Here is a 24,476-nt window from a genome sequence, read left to right on the forward strand (position 1 = left end):
AAAAATTAATAAGAATAAAAAAAAATTACAAATAAATAAATTCATTTAAATAAATGAATTAAAAACAAACAAAATGTAAAATAAATAAAAAATAAATAAGTAAGTGTTTAAATTGTTCTCTTTCTGTTGACTTATGGAAAAAATGCAATTAAAAAGCAGATTAAATGTAAAACACATGCAGCCACCGACAGCTTTTCAAGGACAGAATCACACTGTCACGCGCTCATGGATGTTATTAAAAGATAAAACACACGCACACAAAACAAATTATTCAATGTCCTCCAAGCAAAAAGGTGGCGATTAACATAAACGGCATGTGACATTTTCACAAGCCAATTAACGCATTAAAAAATGCATATATTTACCAGATACGGCAAAATAGCAAGTCTAAAATAACAAACATATATAATAAAAACCTAGTAGCAAATATTTTGTTTGGCATTTTACTTTTCCAATTTCAACTTTCAAATTCAGGCTTTTTTCAGGCATAAACCTTTTTACAAATGTATGGTCTTTTATGCTAGTTTTTGTCTTAGTGTGAGTTAACAATAACACAAAGAGAATAAAGAGATGCCGAAACAAAGCAGAATGAAAAGACTGAAATAGACCAATGAAAAAAACAACTGGTGACAGACCAATGGTTTGAGATTTTTGGGTTTTCTTTCTCTTCTCATTTTTTTTACACCAAACATCACATAATCAATCATCCTGATATCCATCTGATATGGAGATGAAATCACTCCCAGCATGCTCTCCCCATTACCCATGGAGAAAACTGCTCTTGTTCACAGCACTACAGAGAACGGAAACAGCGTTAGCAGAATCACAGCGGCAGATGAGAGCGAGAGACAGAGACAGTTTGAAAACGAGATGCTTACACCTCCGTCGTGGAGGTGAGGGCCGATTATTACCGTGCCCTGAGAAGTCGAGCTGCTCTCCGCGGAGAGTTTTCCCGCTTTCTATTCATACTCGAGACATCATTCAGACTCCACCAAATGTGCTTTATGGGATTTTTATCATATTAGCCTGAATGAAACCATTAAACTCTGGACTCAACAGGAAAGAATAGAGAATTTTCCATTTCTCCTGATATTCGATCCGCTCAGTGTCCAATGTCTCTGTGACATGAAACTTATATCTATCCAAAGAGAACATAACATAGGGCTTTAAAGTCAAGCCATTTTACTCAGGCAATTTGGAATTTCATTTCACACATGCAACATATTTAGGAGTCAAATTTTTTTTATATATATTTATATATGTGTGTGTGTGTTATATATGTGTGTGTAAACCATAAATGTTCCTAAATATAAAAAATAATAATAACAATAATAAAAATGTTTTTGGATGGGGATGTTTTGCATAGATGGTGTGTGGCTGAAGGGATAACAGCCGTCTATTCCAGTGCCTGTCAATAGTTAGTAAAACATCTGAAATCACACAGCAACTTTAGTCAACTCCACTGTCGAGACGGACAGTAGAAACATAATCTCAAAGATCTTTATTATTCAAACCTTGAACAGTTGAGCAGCTTTGTAATAAAGACACATAGTAAAGCAATTCAGGATGTATTATTGTATGTATTCAAAGCTTAATTAGCCATTGGCTACAATGACATGTTCAGCTCTGAAGGCTAGTTGTAAGCGCATAACCTATAAAATACAGGTACTAAGTAAAACCTCATATTATGTGGAGGGTTTCAGTATTGTATAAGCCGTATTTTTGAAATAACTCATTTGCATTTCCTTCTTGAAAAGGTTAATTAGCTCGACAGCTAATGCTAACGATCTGTTCTTTCCTTTTCTGGTCTGGATGTCTAACGGCAGACTTTCATCGGCTGCTACAAAGACCCTCTGGAAATATTTGCTCTTTGTGTCTTTTTTGTTCCCTGATCCACCAGACAAAAATTATACAAGCCATTTTCAAACGCACCGTAACATAATCATAGGCACTTAATTAAACCGAAAGTTAATGAAATTAATACCTAGAAAATAAATATTTTCAAAGCAGTTTCATGAATTGACATTAGAAAATGAGAGATGCATCAGCAGGCATTAATTAAATTTTTATTTTATATATATATTACATAATACATACACATTTATAAGAAACAATAAATAAAATAATTATAACCAATTAAAAATATATTACATTTAAATATTAAAAAACAAATACTGCAAATTATTTCAAATTAAAAACTATCATTAAAATCAATAAAAACATTATAATTTAAAAACATTTACTTTTATTATAAATAATAATTTTTTTTTTTAAACGTATAGGCCTAGTAGTCATGAAGATGCTGAATGAACAGACAGCATTGTGGTACATCGGATGTATAGTTTGATGTCACTGTAAGACACAAGGTCAGCAGTAAGGTCACACTGGTTCATCCTGGCACCATTCACAGTGCCATCTGACTCGGGTTATTACTGGCAGAGGAGTTTTATCGGGTATCATGCTGATACCATCTGGGGCAGATCTGGGCATGTCTGGAACAATACAACTCACCTATGCAATCATTTTTCATTTAACACAAATACACACACATCTACAGTTAAGTCTATCCCTGGTGAGAAAGGAATTGGAGTTTAACCTCTAGCTGGAGCGCACACCTGTGCCCTGAGTCTGCGGGTGTGATGCTCTAATGGTTATGAATCGGAGCTGCTGCTAACATAAAGACAGTAGATTCAGTCCAACAGTCACTATAACCACAGACCTGCTCCATCACTATCCTACCCTTGAGGAAAAAAAAACTTCACCCCTGAATTGCTCCTAAAAGACTGTCTCTACAGTTTTTTGAATGAAAAGTGGGTATTCAGGTCCTTTGGGGAATACAAGTATAGCTCTGTTCTAAAACTCATTGAGCTGCCTACCAGTGTTTTAATGCATCACAGAAATGCTCTGGGTGTGAAATGTTAAGAATGTATTGCAGTGAGCTATATAATTTAAAATAATATTTTAAATTAATTTTTATAAAAATAACTACAATAAAAAAAATACAAAATAAAACAAAAAAATATATAAAAATACACATAAAAACCAAATCAAATAAAAATAAAAAAGACAAATAAAATAAAATACATACAAGATAAAACAGAATCTACTTTAAATTTTATAAAAATCTTAATATAAAAAAATTCAATTAAATTAAAATTAAGGCACCTCAATAATACCTAAGATATATATATATATATATTTAATAATCTGAGTTGCTTCAAAGGGTTTCTAAAATTAAATTCTAAGACACCTTGTTATTACCATAATTAAAATTACAAATCAAATCTGAGGCACCCCAATAATGCCAAGAAAAGAGAGAACTCAATCAATCAATCAATAAATCAAATCAAATCTGAGGCGCCTCAGTGACAAGAAAGGTTACTGAAATACTTTGTTATGATCAAAAATAAATAGCTCAGATGGAAAGTGAGAATGTGTCTAACGTGAACAGCCTCTCAGAAGGCAGCTGTCAATGTAGAGAGCAGACAGCAAAGCAGCACTAGAAGAGTCCGTGTTTGATACACGATTACCTTGGTTTCTTAGGAGCGTCTCCACATGGCCGGATTCTGATAATTGGGTCTCATATGAGTGGCTCATTATAATGTCAGGAAGACACTGTAACCCCTCTCCATCTCTTCAGTGTGGTTCTGCCTCCATTCCACTATCATTATGGGCAGGTCATGGTGACCTTCTATGGCCTAAATGGCCCTTAAGCCACCAATAAGTGGCACCATCTCGTTTAAGCTGTCTGGGTCGAATTCTAAAGTGCATTTAATATGTAAAGAGGAAAACACAAACGATTTCTGGCAATGACATTTGCATTACAATCCCATTGCTCAGCGCAGTGCCCAAATCACAAACAAACACAATGAAAACACCATGTCCACTAGGTGCAGTTTCCAGCACAATTTCTCTGTCCTCACTGAGAGCAAAATGCCACATAAAGTGACAAAACCTCTATAAATTAAGCAATGAATTTTTTTAAGAGATCTCCATAGTGCTCAGTGCCACTTTTATATGCTTCAAATATAAGTGCTCGTGCATAAAATTTGTTTCTAGCATTTTCTTTTACAGTGATGAACAAAGAGAAACACCATAAAGCCTCTGCAGGGTTCTGATGTAAGATCTTATTTTCTACTGTGATTCAGACATTAAAGTGTCAAGCACAGATTTTCTGAAACGGTACAAAAGTAATTAAACTAACATGCACTTAGCGAGCTAGATGTTTCTTCCATAGGAAGATGAAGATGTGCGTGTGTATAATGGACTCCCTCTCTCTTTCTCTACCTTTTTCTCATGTTCAATTACAAAAAGTAAAAAATAAAAAATAAAATACAAATTTTGTTCTCAAAATAAGTAAGCTGCCTACCAACATTTTAAGGCATCACAGGCATGCTCCAGATGTGAAATGTTGCTAAAATCCTAAGAATGCATTGCAGCAAGCAAAGTTATTTAACCCTCTGAGGTTGGTGAATGTGTTGATGCATTCAGTTGCATTTTTTCCTGATAGCAGTGATGAGAACTTAAAATGCTCCATCATTTTTGGTTGTACAGATAATAATTTATATGACAGAAAAATATAATATTTCAATAAAACAAAATAAAAACAATACAAAAAATAAAATACAAAAATAAAACAATTACATTTAAAGTTATGAATAAAATATTTTTAGAAATAAAATAATATCAAATAAAAACAATAAACAATAAAATACAAAAATGTAAAACAAAATTAAAATTATGAATACAAATTATATTATTTATTACTTAATTTTAGAATTTTATACACACACAACATAAAAATGTATTTCATAAAAATAACTACAACAAAACAAAAATAAAGATACAAACAAAATAAAAGAAACAAAGAAAGATACAAATTTTCGATATAAATAAAAAATAAGATAATTAAATAATATAAAATAAAAATATATAAAATAATATTTCATAAAATGAATGACAATAAAACAAAAACAATGAAAAATGACGCACAAAATAATTGTATATAAACATAAAATAAAATATCAAATACAAAAGTAAAAAACTAAATTATGAAATTATGAATAAAAATTCAATATATAAATATGTATAAATCATATATATATAAATTATATTTCATAAAAACAACTACAATAAAAAAAACAATGAAAAATCAATACAAACAAAAATTAAAAACAAAATAACAAATACAATTATAATATTTATTATTTCATTTTGTAATATCAAATCACTTACCATGTTCTCGACCCGCAGCTCAAATGGCATCGGATTATAGACCATTAACTGCACCTCACACACATCGCCCTGCACCCACTGGAAATCTGCAACACACACACAAACACACACATCAATGAAAAGCAGCACTGTATAAATGCATAAAGAAAGAAAAGCATTCAGCTCTTAAACATAAGAAGATTCATTGATGTTGACAGGCCTGATCAATATGTTTGCATGCACCGCTCTATAAATCTCATCAAATTAAACAGCCAGCGGCGATTGTAAATATTTATTTTACTTGGGGGTACAATAATATGACCTCATATGACATTTACATTCATGCATCTGGCAGATGCAAGATATAAACTATGGAAATCAAACCCATGACCTTGGTGTTTCTAGCACCATGGTTTCTACCAGTTAGGCAACAGGAACACTAAATGACTCTTTTCAGCTGAATTTGGCTCTCTGTTTCTGAGTAAATCCTTCAGAGCTGGAAGCTAGCGGACTGGAGTTACTGTACTGAGCTTTTCCATTAATCCAGAGACAGAGTCTGATACTGATTAAGCATTTCCAAACAATGGCCCCTCGTTCCCTGGGGAGGAGATGTATTCACTGTATTATCTACAGTATGCTCGCAGATTTCATGCTCAAATTAACCAGAGCCCTGTCTCACACTAATAATCATCCGCCGCTGAAGGCCATATGGAGTTTAGAATGCATGAATTATTCTCAAAGAATGAAAACCAACTGTATCTATTCTTGTCCGTCGCCTCTGAAATACGGTTACTGTTGACATTTCTCATGAATTCCATGAATCTGGAGTTCATTGTGTATTTCACACTAAAAATAAATGGCTGTCATTGTGAAATGGCTAATCTGCTGGTGAGTTAAAAAAAATGCAAAAATTACTTTAATAAAAAAAGCATAATATAGACAGTTCAAATTGTTTTGGGATTGAATTTCTAATAGGGCTGTAAACTTGAATCATCACGATTAATCACATCCAAAATAAAAGTCTGTGTTTACATAATATATAGTGGGTACGGTAAGTATTCAGACCCCCTTAAATTTTTCACTCTTTGTTATATTGCATAATAGGGCTGTAAACTTGAATCATCACGATTAATCATATCCAAAATAAAAGTCTGTGTTTACATAATATACAGTGGGTACGGTAAGTATTCAGACCCCCTTAAATTTTTCACTCTTTGTTATATTGCAGCCATTTGCTAAAATCATTTAGGTTAATTTTTTTTCCTCATTAATGTACACACAGCACCCCATATTGACAGAAAAACACAGAATTGTTGACATTTTTGCAGATTTATTAAAAAAGAAAAACTGAAATATCAAATGGTCCTAAGTATTCAGACCCTTTACTCAGTATTTAGTAGAAGCACCCTTTTGATCTAACACAGCCATGAGTCTTTTTGGGAAAGATGCAACAAGTTATTCACACCTGGATTTGGGGATCCTCCGCCATTCCTCCTTGCAGATCCTCTCCAGTTCTGTCAGGTTGGATAGTAAACGTTGGTGGACAGCCATTTTTAGGTCTCTCCAGAGATGCTCAATTGGGTTTAAGTCAGGGCTCTGGCTGATAACAAAGAGTGAAAAATTTAAGGGGGTCTGAATACTTTCCGTACCCACTGTATGTATGTGTACTGTGTATATTTATTATGTATATATAAATACACACACACACACACATACATGTATTATGTGTATTATATTATATATGTATATTTCTTATATATATATATATGTGTGTGTGTGTGTGTGTGTGTGTGTATATATAATTCATATTATACATGAATACATATTACACATACTATATACACATGTATGTGTGTGTATTTATATATACATATAAATATACACAGAACACACACATATATTATGTAAACAGACTTTTATTCTGGATGTGATTAATCGTGATTTTACATGTTTAATTTCTAACAAAAATAACTATATAACAGATCAAATGAATGAACGAATAAAAATAAATAATAATAAAAAATTAGACAGGGTGATCAGTTTGTACATTATAGGAAATAAATAAAAAACGAAACAAGAAAATAAATAAAGAATAAACAAGTAAATGAACAAAAGTACATAAATAAAATAAATAAGAGTAAACATAAAAAATACGAAAATAAAACAAAATAATTAATTACTAAATAAGTACATAAAGGTAAGCAAATAAAAGTACATAAATAACGTAAAATAAAATTAACCAGTAAATAAATAGTAAATCAAGTAATAAAAAGAAAAAATTAAACAAGCAAATAAAAGTAAACAAATAAATGTTTGTAAATAGAAAAGAAAACTAAAATAAATAAATAAACAAGTACATAAAAGTAAATGAATGTAAGTAAAAGTAAATCAGAAAATAAAATAAATTAAACAAATAACAATAAATAAAATAAAAATAAGTTAATTAACAAATGAATACAAAAAAAGTAAATAAATAACAGTAAATAAAAGAAAAAAGTAAACAAAATAAATAAATAAATAAATAAAAAAATTAAAAAAAGTGTGTGTGTGAGAAAAGTAATGGCCACCCCTTTCCTCCCTTAAAAGAAACCATATTAGTTAAGGGCAAATGGTTTCAATTGTCTCCAAATCATCATGGATTTTCACTTTCAAACACTATATTTTTCAGGAATCTAATAATCCACCCCAAACTGGAACATAAATCCAGTGTGAATGTACTGATGGGCTACACTGACCTGACGCAGAGTAAACAGGCTTCACTCCTAAGGGAAATTAAAGTAGGGTTGAAAAAGGCTTCTTTATTATAAAAGCTATGAAGCCCGGAGTGGGAGATGGTTTTCCATATGATGAATGCATCAGAAGACAGCACATAGCTCTGAAATGATGAGAAGGGGACAGGACAGGCCAGGCCAATTAAAAGCAACATCCCCCTTCAGGGAGAAGCCCATGAGGCAGTTTAAGCATTTCATTTGAGCTGGATGCCACACAAAGGCCCCGTGGCACTGCTGATGGAGACCATAGACTCTGAGGATGAGAACCAAGCCAAAGCAATGAGACGCAGACAAATCCACCTGTTGAGTCTGAAATCTGCCAGTTTAGGTCAACATGAAACAGCCATCGCAATTCTTTTTACCTCAGTATTGCGGCATAAAAATAAAGAGCTCAAAGCTTTTTTTTTAGTTTTGGTTAATATTAATACTGTAGTTTGTTCAGACTTAGTGAAATCACCTGAAAAGGAAAACTTTTTGTTGGCTCAAGGGTTCAGTTTAATCAGCAGCAGGATAAATCATAAATATTTCCTTGAACTCAATAAATAATGTAAAATTGGGAAAAATAAAAACAAGTGAATTTGTGATAGATACATTGAGATGGGGGATTGTTACACTCTTTTATGCCACATAGAGAGAAGCTGTGAATAAGAAAAAAAGAAATCCCTTCCAACTCAACCTTAGTTAGAGCTCTCTTCACAGAAGGACCTAAAGGAGACACTGACTTGAAGCTGTATGATACATCATTCATGCCTATATAGATATAGATAGATATCAATAAATTATATACAGGCACTATTGTCTAAAAGTTTGGGGCCATTAAGATTTTTATTTCATTCCATTAAAAATTTCATTTAATTTTATTTTATTGCGACTTTTTAACCTCACAATTTTGACTTTTTCCCTAGCAATTCTGAGTTATCTCACAATTCTGACTTTTTTTTTTTCAATTTTGAGGAAAAACTCAGAATTTGCATGATATAAATGCATAATTTCGAGATATAAACGCATAATTGTGAGATATAAACAATTGGAACTACCTTTTTATTTTTTTCCGTGGTGCCAACAGGCTCCAATACTTCTGCTCACCAAGGCTGCATTTATTTAATCAAAAATACAGTAAAACAGTTATATTGTAAAATATTATTTAAATCTAAAGTAATTATTTTCTATTATAGAATAGAATCTTCTGGATGTCAAAGATTTTTCACTGAGCTCTGCTGTTCAAAAGAGACCCACAAAGAACAAAGAAAAAGGAAAAGCCCTTGAGATAACCAATCATCAGTCCCGAAAGCGGTCAATGTTTTTATTCTAATCCAGATCTCTGTACAGATGAAACACAAGCACACTAGGGTTGTGACGGTGAGGAAATTTTCCCACCGGTTAATCGACCGATACTTAGAATTTGGAATACTCCATGTAATCTTACACTGCAAAATAATAACTCAAAAAGATTAAAAGATAACATCATAATTATTTACTGAACCCTTAAATTAATCACAATTATATAATGAAAGCCATAAAATCAATTATTTAATTACAATTAATCTTGATAATCGCCAAAGCCCTAAAACAGACAATTAATCGCAATAACCGTGACTATTTTTAGACAATTAAGACACAGCCAAATTTCATAATCGTGACAGCCCTAGTAGGGGTGTGTTTGTTTTGGTGATTTCAAATGTCAACATTGGCTACCAGAAATCACTTACCCCACCTTTAATCATGATTAATCGCAACCAAAATAAAAGTTTGTGTTTACATAATATAACTAAACTAAAACTACTTCCAAAAATAAAAGGCAATATGCCATTCCCAACATGCCCAAGGTCATGCAATTGCAAAAGCCAGAACAAACTAATTAAGAAGCCCTTCTAGCCTTCATTAGACGTATCTGTGCAAAAATCTCTTTATATACGACCTGTGGTTTTGGTGTGTTTGTCTCCAGCAGGCCAACAGTCATTATACGGGCCCACACTGTGTTGTCGTCCATTACAGCTTCGCAAACAGGGATCTGCTGGGTCTGCTGTGAACATCTGCTGGTGTAAGAGCTCCATCCCACATACACAAGCATGTCAAATATTTGCCCTTTTGAGAATGTCCTCACGAAAAAACCAAGTGGTGTTGAGATTTGGCAGGTCAAGACGTATATAGACGTGGACCCAAGATGCAGGATGGATGCACCTGTCAGCATCGCTGAATCCCATCTGCAGGGGTCATCAAGCTTCCAGAGCTTTTACAGTGAGTGGGGAAAACGAGAAATCCTTTGAAAGGCTGCTACATCTGTTAACTAACAAGCACCTTTTTCACATGGGTCTCTTCCCAATTGCAACGCTGCCTGACCACTACGACGACAGCCCAGAGGCTACATTGCAGATCTGGGGAAGTGAGAGTTTTGCACACTCTGAAAATCATGGAAGAGTGAGAACTCCCCGTGTGGGAACTCCTGCAGGTCATAACAAATGTTAACGAGAGATGAATTGGCTCATTAGAAAGTGCTGATTATCAGCACGTGCACAGCGTGTGAGCAGCTGTTCGCCCACATGCAACACACACACAAGCACCGAGATACTACTCATACATAAAAGCATGCAAAATATGATATATAAATGAATTAAGGTGACCAATAAATAAGCACTTTATTAGTGTATTAATGCCTGTATTATAGTGCTGCTTATTAGTAAAAGTAAAATTTGTAAATTAGTAAAAGTAGTAGAAATAATTATTTAAAAGAAATTAATTAAATCAAATTTTAAAAAATATATACATGATTTAAATTAAATAAATAGTTATTTAAAATGTATTTTCATTTATTAAAAATTATTTATTTTAAATATTTTAAATAAATTACTAATTATACATTTTTAAAACAGTATGTATTTTAAATGTATTTTTAGGTATTTTTTTATTCATTTAATTAAATAATTATTTATTTTAAATATGGATGCATGAATGAAAGCATGAATGAAATCATGAAAGAATGCATGCAAGAAACAATAAAGAGTATGAAAACTCCCCTTTCCACTGATATGGCCCCTTTAATTTGTCCATATTCCTGAAACTGGTCTGCTTGTACAAACCGCTGAAACAGCATCAGGCTGAGACAAAGTCCTGATAAAGATGTTAAAGAGTGTTTAATGCCTCATTACGTGCGTAATGGAGGAGGAGATATCTCTCTCTCCTTACAATAGCCATCAGTTTAGGAGACAGGATAAAACGCTCTCCTCCTGCTGTTCCGCTGGAAGACACACAACTCCAGACACCTGCACCGCTTCTGAGATCCGTCCATGCTGAGAGCCGGAGGATATCTGCCCTTTGGCTCTTCTGAAAACTCAGTTTACCCTATGAGATATATTTCATTCCACATAACACCACAAAACAACCACAATGCTGAACAATTACCCCTCAAGAGCTCAGCTTCCCGTCAATATAGTACAAATATGCACATCCATATACAGCAGACTCAAAAAATAAATGTAGAAACTTAAAAATGTCCAAATGTCAATGCACTGGATTAGAGATATTTGCTAGGTTTTTAATTATAAAACAGTAGATTTAGTGCTGAAAATGAAAACATGAGAACTGACTTCATACATCCACAAAAAAAATCATCAAAACTGAAGCAAAAATGAAGTGAAGTTAGGGAAAATTTAGAATTTATTTTGTGGATGCCATTTTGATGTTATATCAAATGAAATGACATTCAGATAATATGTACTTTTTCAGTTTACTGTATCTATTTCCAGAAAGTTACACCAGGCAAAAGCAGCACGGCTGGTTGAGTTCATGAACCGATAGTGCCGACAGCAGCCACGTGGATCAACATGGGCTAGCTGATAAAATCATCTCACTTGAAGGAAACCTGCATGGAATGCTAGACTAAACAGCAACACTTTCACTTGAAGTCAACATGAAATAAAAAATTTGATTTTTAATGCTAAGAATAAAACACCTACACCATGTTTGGTATCTATTGGATCTAAATGAGAGTGTATTTTATATGTTGATACCTATGCAACATATTAGTGTTCTAAGAATCTTTAATAGTTTTTGCATCAACACAATCCAGTTACACTGAACAAAATTATAAACGCAACACTTTTGTTTTTGCCCCCATTTTTCATGAGCTGAACTCAAAGATCTAAGACTTTTTCTATGTACACAAAAGGCCTATTTCTCTCAAATATTGTTCACAAATCTGTCTAAATCTGTGTTAGTGAGCATTTCTCCTTTGCCGAGATAATCCATCCACCTCACAGGTGTAGCATATCAAGATGCTGATTAGACTCTCGGCAAAGGAGAAGTGCTCACTAACACAGATTTAGACAGATTTGTGAACAATATTTGAGAGAAATAGGCCTTTTGTGTACATAGAAAATGTCTTCGATCTTTGAGTTCAGCTCATGAAAAATGGGGGCAAAAACAAAAGTGTTGCGTTTATAATTTTGTTCAGTGTACATATGCACAATACCATGCTCGTAGACAAAGAGTCGTAAACTGTCCCTTCGAAGGTTTAAGTCGCCATTGGCTCACTGAGCCCTGGAGGTGTGACCTCCATAGAAGTTAAAAGGCCTCACATCTGTGAACCGCTGCTCTTCTCTCTCTTCTGCTGTACTGAATGCTCTTACTCTCGGATGTCCAGTCCGACCACAATCAGCCAAGCAGGACTCCAAAGTTGCAACTTTCCAGCTGGGAGAAAACTCACTCCACCACAACAGAATAACATCTTTGTAGTTCATCACTCTTCAAACCCGGAATAACATGATCGCAATTCCAACACCATAGAACCTTCAAATTATCAAGACTTTCATCTGAGACTGCATCCGGATGCTCGTTCACGGCCAAGGCAATGTAAGTATCATACATTTAACTAAACGAAACGGAGGTATAGTATAAGCTGTAGACCCCGTTCTAAAATGGCGCTGATGGTGGTTAACTGACTCATTTTCCATAGCTGCATTCTCTGGTTTCTCTAACTGTTTCATTCATCCACTTTAAGTCCCTTGTACATATGCATGAATGAGTATGTTTGTTAGACTAGTTATGTGCAACAGATTAAAGGGGTCATATGACGTTGCTAAAAAAGCAATTTGTGCAGTTTAAGGTTCAAAAACACATTATTTTCCACATACTGTGCATTATTGTTTCTCCTCTATGCCCCACCTTTCTGAAACGCGTCGATTTTTACAAAGCTCATCGTTCTGAAAAGCAAGGTGTGCTCTGATTGGCCAGCTAACCAGTGTGTTGTGATTGGCCGAATGCCTCAAGCGTGTGACGGAAATGTTACAAACGAGGCATTTTAGGAGGACGTGGACGAGTCTTAACTTTTAAATACAGTATCTCTTTGGGATTGAGACTTTAGTCTTTGCAACTTTAGGGATCTTATCTATTCCCGAACAGCTTGTAACACTCCAAAGAGAAAGGAAAACTTGAAATCGCATCATATGACCCCTTTAAAGTTAAAAGCATCTGGATGAATATGTTTCTTACAAACACACTGCTTTTTGCTTCACAAGACATTAATTGATGGACTGGAGTTGTATGCATTACTTGTGGATTATTGTGATGTTTTATCAACTGTTAATAGCATATATATGTTCTGGATTATGCTAATACCGTATGTTCTTTACAGAGTGAGCTCAGACATCTTTCACTGCAGAAATAATGGCATGATTGTCATGTACACAACCCTTTTGTACATTCTTAGACTCATTCTATTCTTTTAGCTTAGTTCCTGTCAAGCTCACAGATCGGGACGTCAGATTAAAGCTTTACCACAGGAACAGTTAAGATCAGATCGTACAGAATAACGCGCAAGAGTACAAAAGGCCACTAGATGTCACAGAGATAATTACGCAGGCCTGTTATACTTTAAAACTTTGTTTTTGCTGCCTATTGTATTTTAAAACTTTGTTTTTGCTGCCACTACGTTTTAATACTGGTGAGTGTTTCTTTCTTAAACACTTTCTTCAATCTAGTTTAATGTGTAACCATTAAAGTCATTCATTCATAGTAACAAGAGTGTAAACACCGTCCCCACATCCAAATATGCATACATCACTAAAATATAGTATGCAAAAAGCAGTATGATAAATAAGTAAAATGTACAGGCTTCAAGAAAAAGTAGATGAACAAAACCCAGATCACCCGATGATGTGATGAAACAGCCTGTCTGAAGACTTGCATACAGGAAAACAACTGTTTAGATGTAGGGCTGGACGATATGGCTAAAATTGATATCACGATATATTTCTTAATTTCGGTCCATACGATATAATTCCGATATCGATATGAAAACTATTTATCTGAAATAGAAATCTTTTGTAACATTATAAATGCCTTTATCATCACTTTTGATCAATTTTAAGCATCCTTGCTAAATAAAAGTATTAATTTCTATCATTTCTTTCCCAAAAAAATAATAAAAATTATACTGAATGGAATAGTGTATAATGATACAAAAGCTTTTTATTTCAGATAAATGCTGATCTTTGGATCTCAACTGTTTTAAATATTGATAATCAGCAAATCAGCATATTAGAATGATTTCTGAAGATCATGTGACACTGAAGACTGGAGGAATGATGCTGAAAATTGAATTATTGTCCAGCCCTATTTAGATGAATTATTATTTCATTGCATAAATATCTTATTCCATTCTGCACTTCATTTTATGGCCTTTGTGGTTAGAAGTGGAAATACAGAATCAGAAAAATCTTTTCAAAGCAAATAATAATTAAGGAAAATACACATTTACATTTTTTTAATGATGAGGCCCTTAGATGAAGAAACTTTCTTTTTACTGCATCAGGGAATCTTTAAATGCAGCTAGCTTGTTTTCATCTCTGAATGTGCCATTTAAAATTGCGTCAAGGTGTTTTGTTAATAGCAGCCTTGAGATGAGGGAAGAATTGTTTGGCTCATAACCAGCAGTTTTACAGCCTTTGCATACAAAGAAGCACTTTTTGGACCGAATATTAAATATTCAGATGCACTGGCTTGCATCACAGCTGAGATCTCTGCAGTATAATCAGAGACTCCATACAAAATCACTCCAATTATGTTACTGACAGTTGGAATGGGTCACATATGTGTGTGTGTGTGTGTGTGTGTGTGTGTGCGTGCGTGCACACATATCACATTAAATTAGTAAATTATTATATATACATTTTAAGACCAATTAATTGATCTGTAAGATTTTTTGGGGGAAAAAAGCTTTTATGTGTTTCCAGGCTGCCTTTATTTGATCAAAAGTGCAATAAAATGGTAATAATGTCAAATATTATTACAAATTAAAAAAAACTTTTCTATTTGAATATATTTTAAAATGTAATTTATTTCTGTGATGACAAAGCTGATTTTCAGCATCATTACTCCAGTCTTCAGTGTCACATGATCCTTCAGAAATCATTCTATGAACTTTATAAAATGTCTATGCAAATAGTTTTGAAACTCTTTAACTAACAGACTGAACGTGGACGAGAGTTTCAAGACTGAATCCCAACAGGTTAATGAAGTCAAAATCTTGATTAAAGCCGAGAATTTCATATTGGCTATGAGTGAATATTCTCTGCACCTGGGAGAAGTCGTCAATCCAATCATAACTATCCAGCACGGCCGAAAATAGCTACGGCTCATCTATCTCACACACACCTGAAGGATGCTGGTCTCTTCTCTGGGAATAAGAGTAAATATATTCACAGTATGAGAGGCAGCTTGAAGGCAGATGGTTCCTCTACGCGCACAGGGATGACAACAAGTCATACATTTAGAAAATGAGTTTTGCCTCTGTGGATCGGGCTAAGATTGAACAGTGTTTGGGGTTTTCCAGAGTTTGCACTGATATGGCTGAAGTCTGATTTTCTGCTCTGAAGGGAGTCGACCGCATCCATTTCTGATAAAATAATGAATATTTATTATTTAATCTATATCAAAACAGCCAACAGCCATGTGTGTTTTCATCTAATGAGCCCCAAACAGCCATCAATATCAAGTTGTTAAGCAAGAGAGTTTAACACACACCTCCAGAGAGCATCATGATTTCAGGAAATCTGAACTTTATGATTTTCATTACTAAAACTGGCAAATATAAACCCTGATGTGACACCTGGGTTTACTTGAAAAGTCTGTTTTAAGATCTACTATAAGAGAAAAATTATCCAGGCCTTCCAGTAATCTTGACTAGTCTATTATCATTAAAAAGCAATGCTGTATTTTAAGTTAAGTTTTTGTGTGTTACTAATGAATTTACTCAAAATTCTGAATATATACACTACCGTTTACAAGTTTGGGGTCAGTAAGATATTTTTAAAGAAATTAATACTTTTATTTAGCAAGAAAACACAGAATTTATCAAAAGTGACAGTAAAGACATTTATAATCTTACAAAATACTTTATTTCAAATAAATATTGTCCTTTTGAACTTTCTCTTTACCAAAGAGAAAAAAAAAACTATCATGGTTTCCAAGAAAAAAAAGAAGAAATTTTTTTTTATATATATATATATATATATACACATACACACATATCCAGGACAACTGTTATCAACATTAATAATCATAAAATAATAATAATAATAATAATAATAATAAGACAAAATCTTTCACCAAATCAACAGAATGATTTCTGAAGGATCATGTGACACTGAAGACTGGATTAATGATGCTGAAAATTCAGTTTTGCATCACAGGAATAAATTACATTTTAAAATATATTCAAATGGAAAACAGCTATTTTAAATTATAATAGTATTTCACAATATTACTGTTTTTACTGTATTTTTGATCAAATAAATGCACCCTTAGTGAGCATGGTGTGTGTTGCGATGAATTCTGCTTTAGTTACAGTTAAACAAAAGTCACAATAAGTCTCAAAACATCTTTAAATACATAAATTGTATTTGTTTTATTATAAATGAAAGAAGCCTACTTATGTTTAGTGCTTTTATCGAGCACTGTAGTCTGCAGAAAGAATGATCTCTCGATTTAAAATCGATGGCATTTCGAGGAGACAATTTACACGGCGACTTTGATCACTAACCTCACAAAACTCCACACACTCCATAAGATAAAGAAATTGACTTTACGTCAAGGGAGACCTAAACTCCCCTCCCTCTTTTGGTAAGACTTTCCTATGTAGCCAAGAAAGGCATCGCTCTCATTTTATGATTCAAGACGCAAACAGAATCAGGCAGAACTTGGAGGCCTCGAAACCTATTCTCCGCCTGTGCAATTATAGGAAAACCCATCTCCTGTTATATAAGCCCCTTTATTTTACAGCAAACATCAATCTCGGTTATAGAATCTGACGTGGAAGGCAAAGCAGTACACAGAGCATTAAATATTCTGTTAGTCTGCAGCTGCGGCGCTGGACAGATGAGCAGAGGCGGCTGTTTATCTGATCAGAGGAAGAAATGAGAGAGGTAGAGGAGGAGACAAATGCGCCGAAATGCTAAATGCCGCTCAGTGCTGACAATTCACTCTCCGTTCTGTCCAGAGAACCAAGATGCCCAAAAATTTACGGAAGCTTTCGCAAGGGCAGCTTTTGTGAGGGTGGCTGTCAAACTTTCTAAAAAGCAACGCACTAGAGAGACAAAGCTTGAGAAGATCCCAATGGAACTTCCTGAAATTGTATTTGGATGAAGGTGCGAGATTCGTGTTGGGCCGAACCGATGGCTTCACTCCAGAAAGCTGCGGGCTGTCTGAAAGACTGAATCACAGGTGTGTAAACAACAGGGTTTAGAGTTTAAACGCTGCAAGAAAATAATGTACTGTAGTACACGCAGCACCACTGGGATATATGAGTAGGATTTCTTTTTTGCACAGCCAGGAGTGTAAAATCCACTAAATAATCAACAGCATGATATAAAGAGCAACCAGTATCTTCCACCCTCCCCATTTAAGTGATTAAAAACATTCCTGAAGAAGAGACTTTTATGAGCCACTTAATTTTACCAATTTTAAAAACATTTCAGAATTACTGAATCTCATGAGCCGGTTCTTTTTTGTGAATCAAAAACATTCCAGATTCCTGAACAAATGATTCTTATGAATGGGTTCTTTTTTGGGATTAGAAAACCTTTTAGAATGACTGATTCTTATGAGCTGGTTCATTTTAGTGAATCAAAGACATTTCTGATTCTCAAACAAAAGATTGTTATGACTCTTATGAGTCAGTATTTTTAGCAAATAAAAAACATTCATGCTGGTTGTTGTTTTTTTTTTTTTATAGAATCAATATTACAAAACAAGTTATTCTGATGAGCCAGGTTTTATTGAATCAAAAAATTCCCAAAATGACATTACATCCCCATTGACTTTAATTATATGGAAAAATAGTTTTAAAAATATCTTATTTTGTGTTCCACAGAAGGCCAATTATTGGATTACACTTATGCCACCCCAAAAAAAGACAATGAAAAGTCATTAAAAAGTTTCTGCACTTTCTACAAGAACTGCTTAAACGTAATTCTCTCATAATTTGGCAAAGGAATTGCATTTCTTCCCAATATTTCTTCCTGAATCATTAATGGAACTAGAATTGATAATTTATTTGCGATTTCCCTCATCCCCGTTCAAGTTGCACACAAGAAAAAAATTCTCAAAATAATTACGCAAATGCTTCAAAAACATTTCCTACTTCAGTCTCATCAGTCAAATACAATTATGCACGTATACCTTGTTGAATTAGTTAATGCACGACTAAATGTACCTCACGCAACCCCTGCCTCTGTGTGTGTGTGTGTGTGTGTGTGTTTGTGGAGGCTGTTCGCTTTGATAAAGGTCTTCTCTCCAGAGACATCTGGTGTGTGTGAGTCAGACTGCTTTCTGGCAAGAACGAGAGAGCAACAGAACAGCAAAGAAAACACCATCTACAGTTGATTCAGCACGCACTAACTAGATTACATATCAACACCACAGAGTGAGAAACAGACACACAATCCAAAATCAATGCAACCATGTTCTTTTCGGTTCTCAAATCAAACCGAGGAGTGTTTCCCTGGGTGCTCATTACATGCAGCCTGGCCAAATTTAGAGCTGTGCGGGGCAGCGGCGCATCATCACCACATCAAATATTCAAACCAATGGAGCCTTGACGGAAAAACAACAAACAAGTGACATTTTTCATCGCCCCAAAGATTTTTCTGTCAGGGAAAGTGTGTGACTCAGAGCCGTTAGTCTTGGGTGCTCGGCTTACCCCTAGACAGGCGTGACACATCCCCTCCTGCCTGTGGCATTCTGGGAAGTTATTAAGCGGGCTCGTACCAATCAAACAAGAAGGAGGATCGTATAATGCGGCTCGTTTACAAGCCCTGTTTCACACAGGAAAGTGCGTGGGAGCCGTTAAGCAAGAAACAAATGACTTTGAGGAAAATGGGACTTCGAGGAGTAATTTGAGACACGATCCCTGTGTGTTGGAGGAATACTAGAGTGGTGACGTCCTGTCACGACTGTGACGTGAAGAACTACTTTCTGTAGAGTCTGTGGCATTTATTACAAAGAAAAACATTCAAATGCATATCTTTAACACATTTTCACATGAACAACATCCAGTAAAAATACTAATTTAGATTTCAAGAACCTTAATGGGATAGTTCAGCCAAAAATAAATATTCTGTCATCATTTACTCACTCTCATGTTGATCCAAGCCTGTATGACTTTCACAAAAGAATTGATTTTGAAAAACGCTAAAGGTTCTTTTATTATATGGACCAAAACAAAAATGTAAATGATGGCCATTTTTATTTTTGAGTGAATTACACCATTTAAGTATACAAAACGCACTTCATTTCGATACATTCATCACTGAACAAAATGAAAACTTGCAGTGAGTGAGTCAGTGAGATTCAGTGAGTTCATTCTGTAAAGCATTCATCAGGCTGATCCAAACTAGTATCTTGTGAATCATTTTGAACGATTCATTAAAGAAACAGCTCATAAGAGTCAGTGAGTTCATTACGTAAAGATTCATCAGACTGATTCAAACTGGCATCTTGTGAATCTCTCTGAATGATTCAAGAATCTGCTCATAAGAGTCACTCACATTTGCAGAGCATCACCATTGAAAACAGACAGGGAGCTAAGTCATATCTGATGTTAAAGATTTTTTTCACCAGTCTGCCAATCGCCTGCCAGGCAAAAATCATATGATAAATTACACTAGGGCTGGGCAATGTGTCAAAAATATCTTATCGATAATCGCCTTTAAAAATATCGCGATATCCGATAATATCGCCTACCTAAGCCCCACAGACATTCTGGTGGTGATTGTAAGAATGATAAATGCATGTTGATGTCATAGGCCTATAATAATGTGCCGATGTTTCTCTTTCTTTTTGGCATTATTGCCTGTGTAGACACATTTCATGATGGTAAGTTTAATTTCCTTAATTATAACAATTGCAGCGTTGTTTTTAAACTTGTAGTCAAGCTATAACGTATTTGATATGTATCATGAATGACTAAAATCATGCGGGAATAAAAAACGATTTTTTTTTTCCTTTCTGGTAGCCTTCTAGTTCTAGATTTGGCCCGTTTTTAACGAAATAAAAATAACTGCTTTATTTATTTAGAAGCAGGGTAATTTAAATTTCATTTCGGCATTGTAATTTTTATAATTTTTATTTTATTAATCAAAATACAACGCCCACAATATAATATTCAGTGTTGGGCTGCCGAAACTCCGAACGCGTGCATTTTGAGGGGCGAGCTGAGAAACCTATAATGGCTTCATCCGTTTGCAGTTGATGAATTATAAATGAATTAAGAATTTATAGTGCTATATCTCAGCTTAATTAAAATAATTATATTGTATTCACGGTCTAAAAAAATCTGTAAAAATATTGCACTGAAATGTGCGCTGAAGGAATTTGCGTATTTTAATTATACCTGTCATGTTTGTGGTTTTTCATCATAATACAGTCTGTTAAAATAAATATTCAGAAACACATGCAGTGCTACTTTTTGTCTGTTTTCTGTTTATCTTTTATTAAACTGCAGATCAAAATAGAATAGGCCTATACCCTTAAAGGCACAATATGTAAGATTTTTTTATTAAAATATCCAAAAACCACTAGAACAGTGTTATATATTTTGCTGACTTGTGTACTTATGGGATACTTACATTATCCCAAATGTTTCGAAGAATGTTTAAATCAAGAGAAATAAGCAATTTTAACTAGTGACACGGACCGTGTCCATAGTGTCATTGTGTCGCCTGCCAATGACGTCATAACCCCTCAATTTCCGGTTTTGTTTTGTAGAAAACATGGAAACACCAAAGACGCTTTAATATGTTATGCGTTTTATTAGACAGGTGACGACCGCACAGAGTAACATTATAACAGAACTTTCAAACGCATCTAGTATGATAAAACAGCGCTGCTTCCTTCCGCTACTTTCCGGAAGGAGCGGAAGCGGTCGACTGTCGCATAATAAAAGCTCCGCTGCTTTCGAGCCGTGTATCGGAGGCCGGCTTGAGTGAGCGGATATCGTCCTCTTTTGGAAGATCAAACAAAGTAGTTTCGCTTTCACAACGAAACACACAGCGCCTTCACGACATGGCGGTGGCGGCAACAACAATACTACAGCGAGGATAAAAGTTACGCCTTCTTTCTTTGCTTGAACATTTGGGCGGCGTTATGCAAATCTTCCCACATAGTGAGGTAGATATGTGGGGGCGTGTTCGAACGAGCCGTTTTAGGTAGGTGTGGCTAACTCTTAACTTTTATAAAGAATATCTCTTTGGATTTGAGACTTTAGTCTTTACAACTTTACAGATCTTCTTTATGCACCAAGAGCTTGTAACACTCCAAAGAGAAAGGAAAAAGTGAAATCGCATCATATGACGCCTTTAACATTAATGACTGGTGGCAGCGGCTGCTGTCAATCCAATACACCCTTGTTTTCTTTCTCAACTCTTTACGTTCACCTAAGACACAACAGATTGTATTTATGGGACATTTTGATATAATTCTGTGTGTGTTTGTCCATTCGAATGTGTAAGAATGCGAGAAAGAGAGCTCAGTCCAGTTTTCGTGTATATAAGAGGCGGCTTTTGTGCGTGCGCTTTGTGTGTGTGTGTGCAGCACAGAAAACAGCGCGCAAATGCAGAAGTGAGTTCTATTTCGTCTTCTTGCAGTTGAATCTTGTAAAATCACAATAAATGCGCATACAGAAATCGAGAAGCAGAAACGAAATGTAATTTAATAACAAGTAATTTGATTCCTGACCTTACGCATCTGATCTGATTCCCGAAATTGGAATAGCTTTTCGATTCCCAACCCTCCTACTAAATTATTTCATTCTTGCATGCAAAAAGACCTGTATGGTGACTATGGGGCTATGTAAAATATTTTTTGCAACTTACTAGGTTTATCATTTGTCATTGTTTTTCCGATAATGTTGATAATCGTCTGTTACCTGACTGTTGACATCGACATCGCTATACTTACGAGACATCGTTGATATACGATAATATCGTCATATCGCCCAGCCCTAAATTACACTGAAAAAAAAAATTGGTATAGAAACCATTTTCACTCAGAAATTGCTGGTAAAATTCACAAGCAATTACAAAGAAACAGCAAGTTAACACACTGAATTAGACATTAAATTTTGTAGAAAAACTGAAATACTATTTTCTTGTACTCCAATAATCTGTTTTATTTACAATTTCGAAAAATTGTCTTTCACAGTGTACTAATAATAAGCATAAAGAATAAAAAAAACAGTGCTGCTTGACTTGCAAAAGCCACTTAAAAGGCAAATACGTTTACATTTTTTAAAAGAAAATGAAGCAGGATCTGACGGATTCCATTGAAGCCAAAGCCAAACAAGTCCAAGTGGCATTTCAGTGAAGCTGCACTCAAAAGCGGAAGTACGTGGCACTAATTTAACCCTGATTGGAAATGATTCAATTATGTAAACGACTAGAATGATTCGGTTTTGAATGTGAATTTCCTCGTCCTTTCATTCTCTTGCTCCCTCCATCCCTCTTAGGAAAACTATCTCTTGACGTCTAGGTGCTGTGTAATCAACCGGAAATTGAGGCAACTCTAAACCTCGCTTCAACAGCAGAAAGACGAAGTCTTCAGGAAAGTGCCCACCTGTGTCGATTCTCCCCGCCCACCTGTGACTAACCGCGACCCGTGACGGAAGTGGTTGACTAACCGCTCCGACGTAATTGAGAGTGAAATCGGGACCATTGGGAGTATCCAAGTGGTCATGGGATAGCACATGAAAAAAAAAATAAAAACAGGCACTCGCAGCAGACATTGGTGGGTTTTGGCAGAATTAAATAAGACAGGCTGGAAACAGCCATCTGACTCTTATACAACATGATTTGTTTGAAAAGTCGGGGCAACCTCACACTGAACAGCCATCTGTCTTCATAAGATTCCTGCCAGTTCCTCAGGGCCCCTACGATCCAAAAATACACCCAAAAAATCCACAACAAAACAATAGAACTCAAGAAAGTTACGCCCAGAGTGAGAGATTAGATACAGTCTATGAATTTAATATGAATCTGGAGGAGCTTGAACTATAAATAGACATTTTACTGACATGAAGACTGAGTGAACGATTATTAAAGTGATATATCTTTGACATGAAAGCTGACAGGAAATAATTTTCAAAAAAGTATCAAAAAGTAAAAACCATGTTTTCTGGATATGCAGCATATATTATATTATATTATATTATATTAACCAGTACTAACAGGTGTAAGGTGTATAAAACAATTGGTAATCAAAAAATACCATGACAAATATCAGTGTACCATGGTAATACCATCACTAACAGTACTACAGCTTTTTTCAAAGTACCACAGTATTACCATCTGATAAACTTGCAGTACCACGGTATTTTGATATATACAGTTATCATATTCAAATAACATGGTATCATCATTGTATTTGTTGAAGTACCTCAGAGTAGCACAACTACAAACAAGTAGCAAAAAGTACCATGAAATTCCTGGAGTACATGCAAATACCATTTAAATACTACAATGTATATCAAACTATCACAGTATCATGGTACTGCATGAAAATCCCATGGTATAGGAATATAATAAAATCTAAATATAATTATCAAAAGTACTACAGTAATTGCAGCACTGTACCATGATACTTTGATACATACTGTGGTAATGTATGATAATTATAGTCAAATACTATGGAATCTCATGGCATTCCTTGAAGTACCTTGAAGTACCACACTTACAAACAAGAACCAAAAACTACAATGAAACTACTAGAAGTTGCTGGGAGTACCATGTTAATATGATATGAAACTGTGACATATATATCAAAGAATCATGGGGACCCACTTTATATTAAGTGGCCTTAACAACTATGTACTTACATTTAAATTTATAATTTGGTACAATGCACTTATTGTGTACATACATGTTTTTACATTGTACCTATATTTTAAAAATACCTGCATGAAATTACATCTGTAATTAATTTCTGTAATTACATTTATAATTA

At 34.6% G+C, this 24,476-nt stretch overlaps 1 protein-coding gene across 2 annotated transcripts in view; it reads right to left on the reverse strand.

Moving 5' to 3' along the window:
- trappc9 (trafficking protein particle complex subunit 9) overlaps window positions 1–24,476 on the reverse strand; it is a 235,501-nt gene that overhangs the window by 166,667 nt on the left and 44,358 nt on the right. For both annotated transcript variants that reach the window (XM_016537066.1, XM_016537059.1), the window contains one exon: window positions 5,236–5,321. In XM_016537066.1, the coding sequence (XP_016392552.1) occupies window positions 5,236–5,321 (86 nt within the window). The remainder of the gene's footprint in view (window positions 1–5,235; window positions 5,322–24,476) is intronic.

This window comes from Sinocyclocheilus rhinocerous, unplaced genomic scaffold, assembly GCF_001515625.1.
Source record: "Sinocyclocheilus rhinocerous isolate Xijiao unplaced genomic scaffold, SAMN03320098_v1.1 scaffold1154, whole genome shotgun sequence".
Classification (NCBI taxonomy): Eukaryota; Metazoa; Chordata; class Actinopteri; order Cypriniformes; family Cyprinidae; genus Sinocyclocheilus; species Sinocyclocheilus rhinocerous.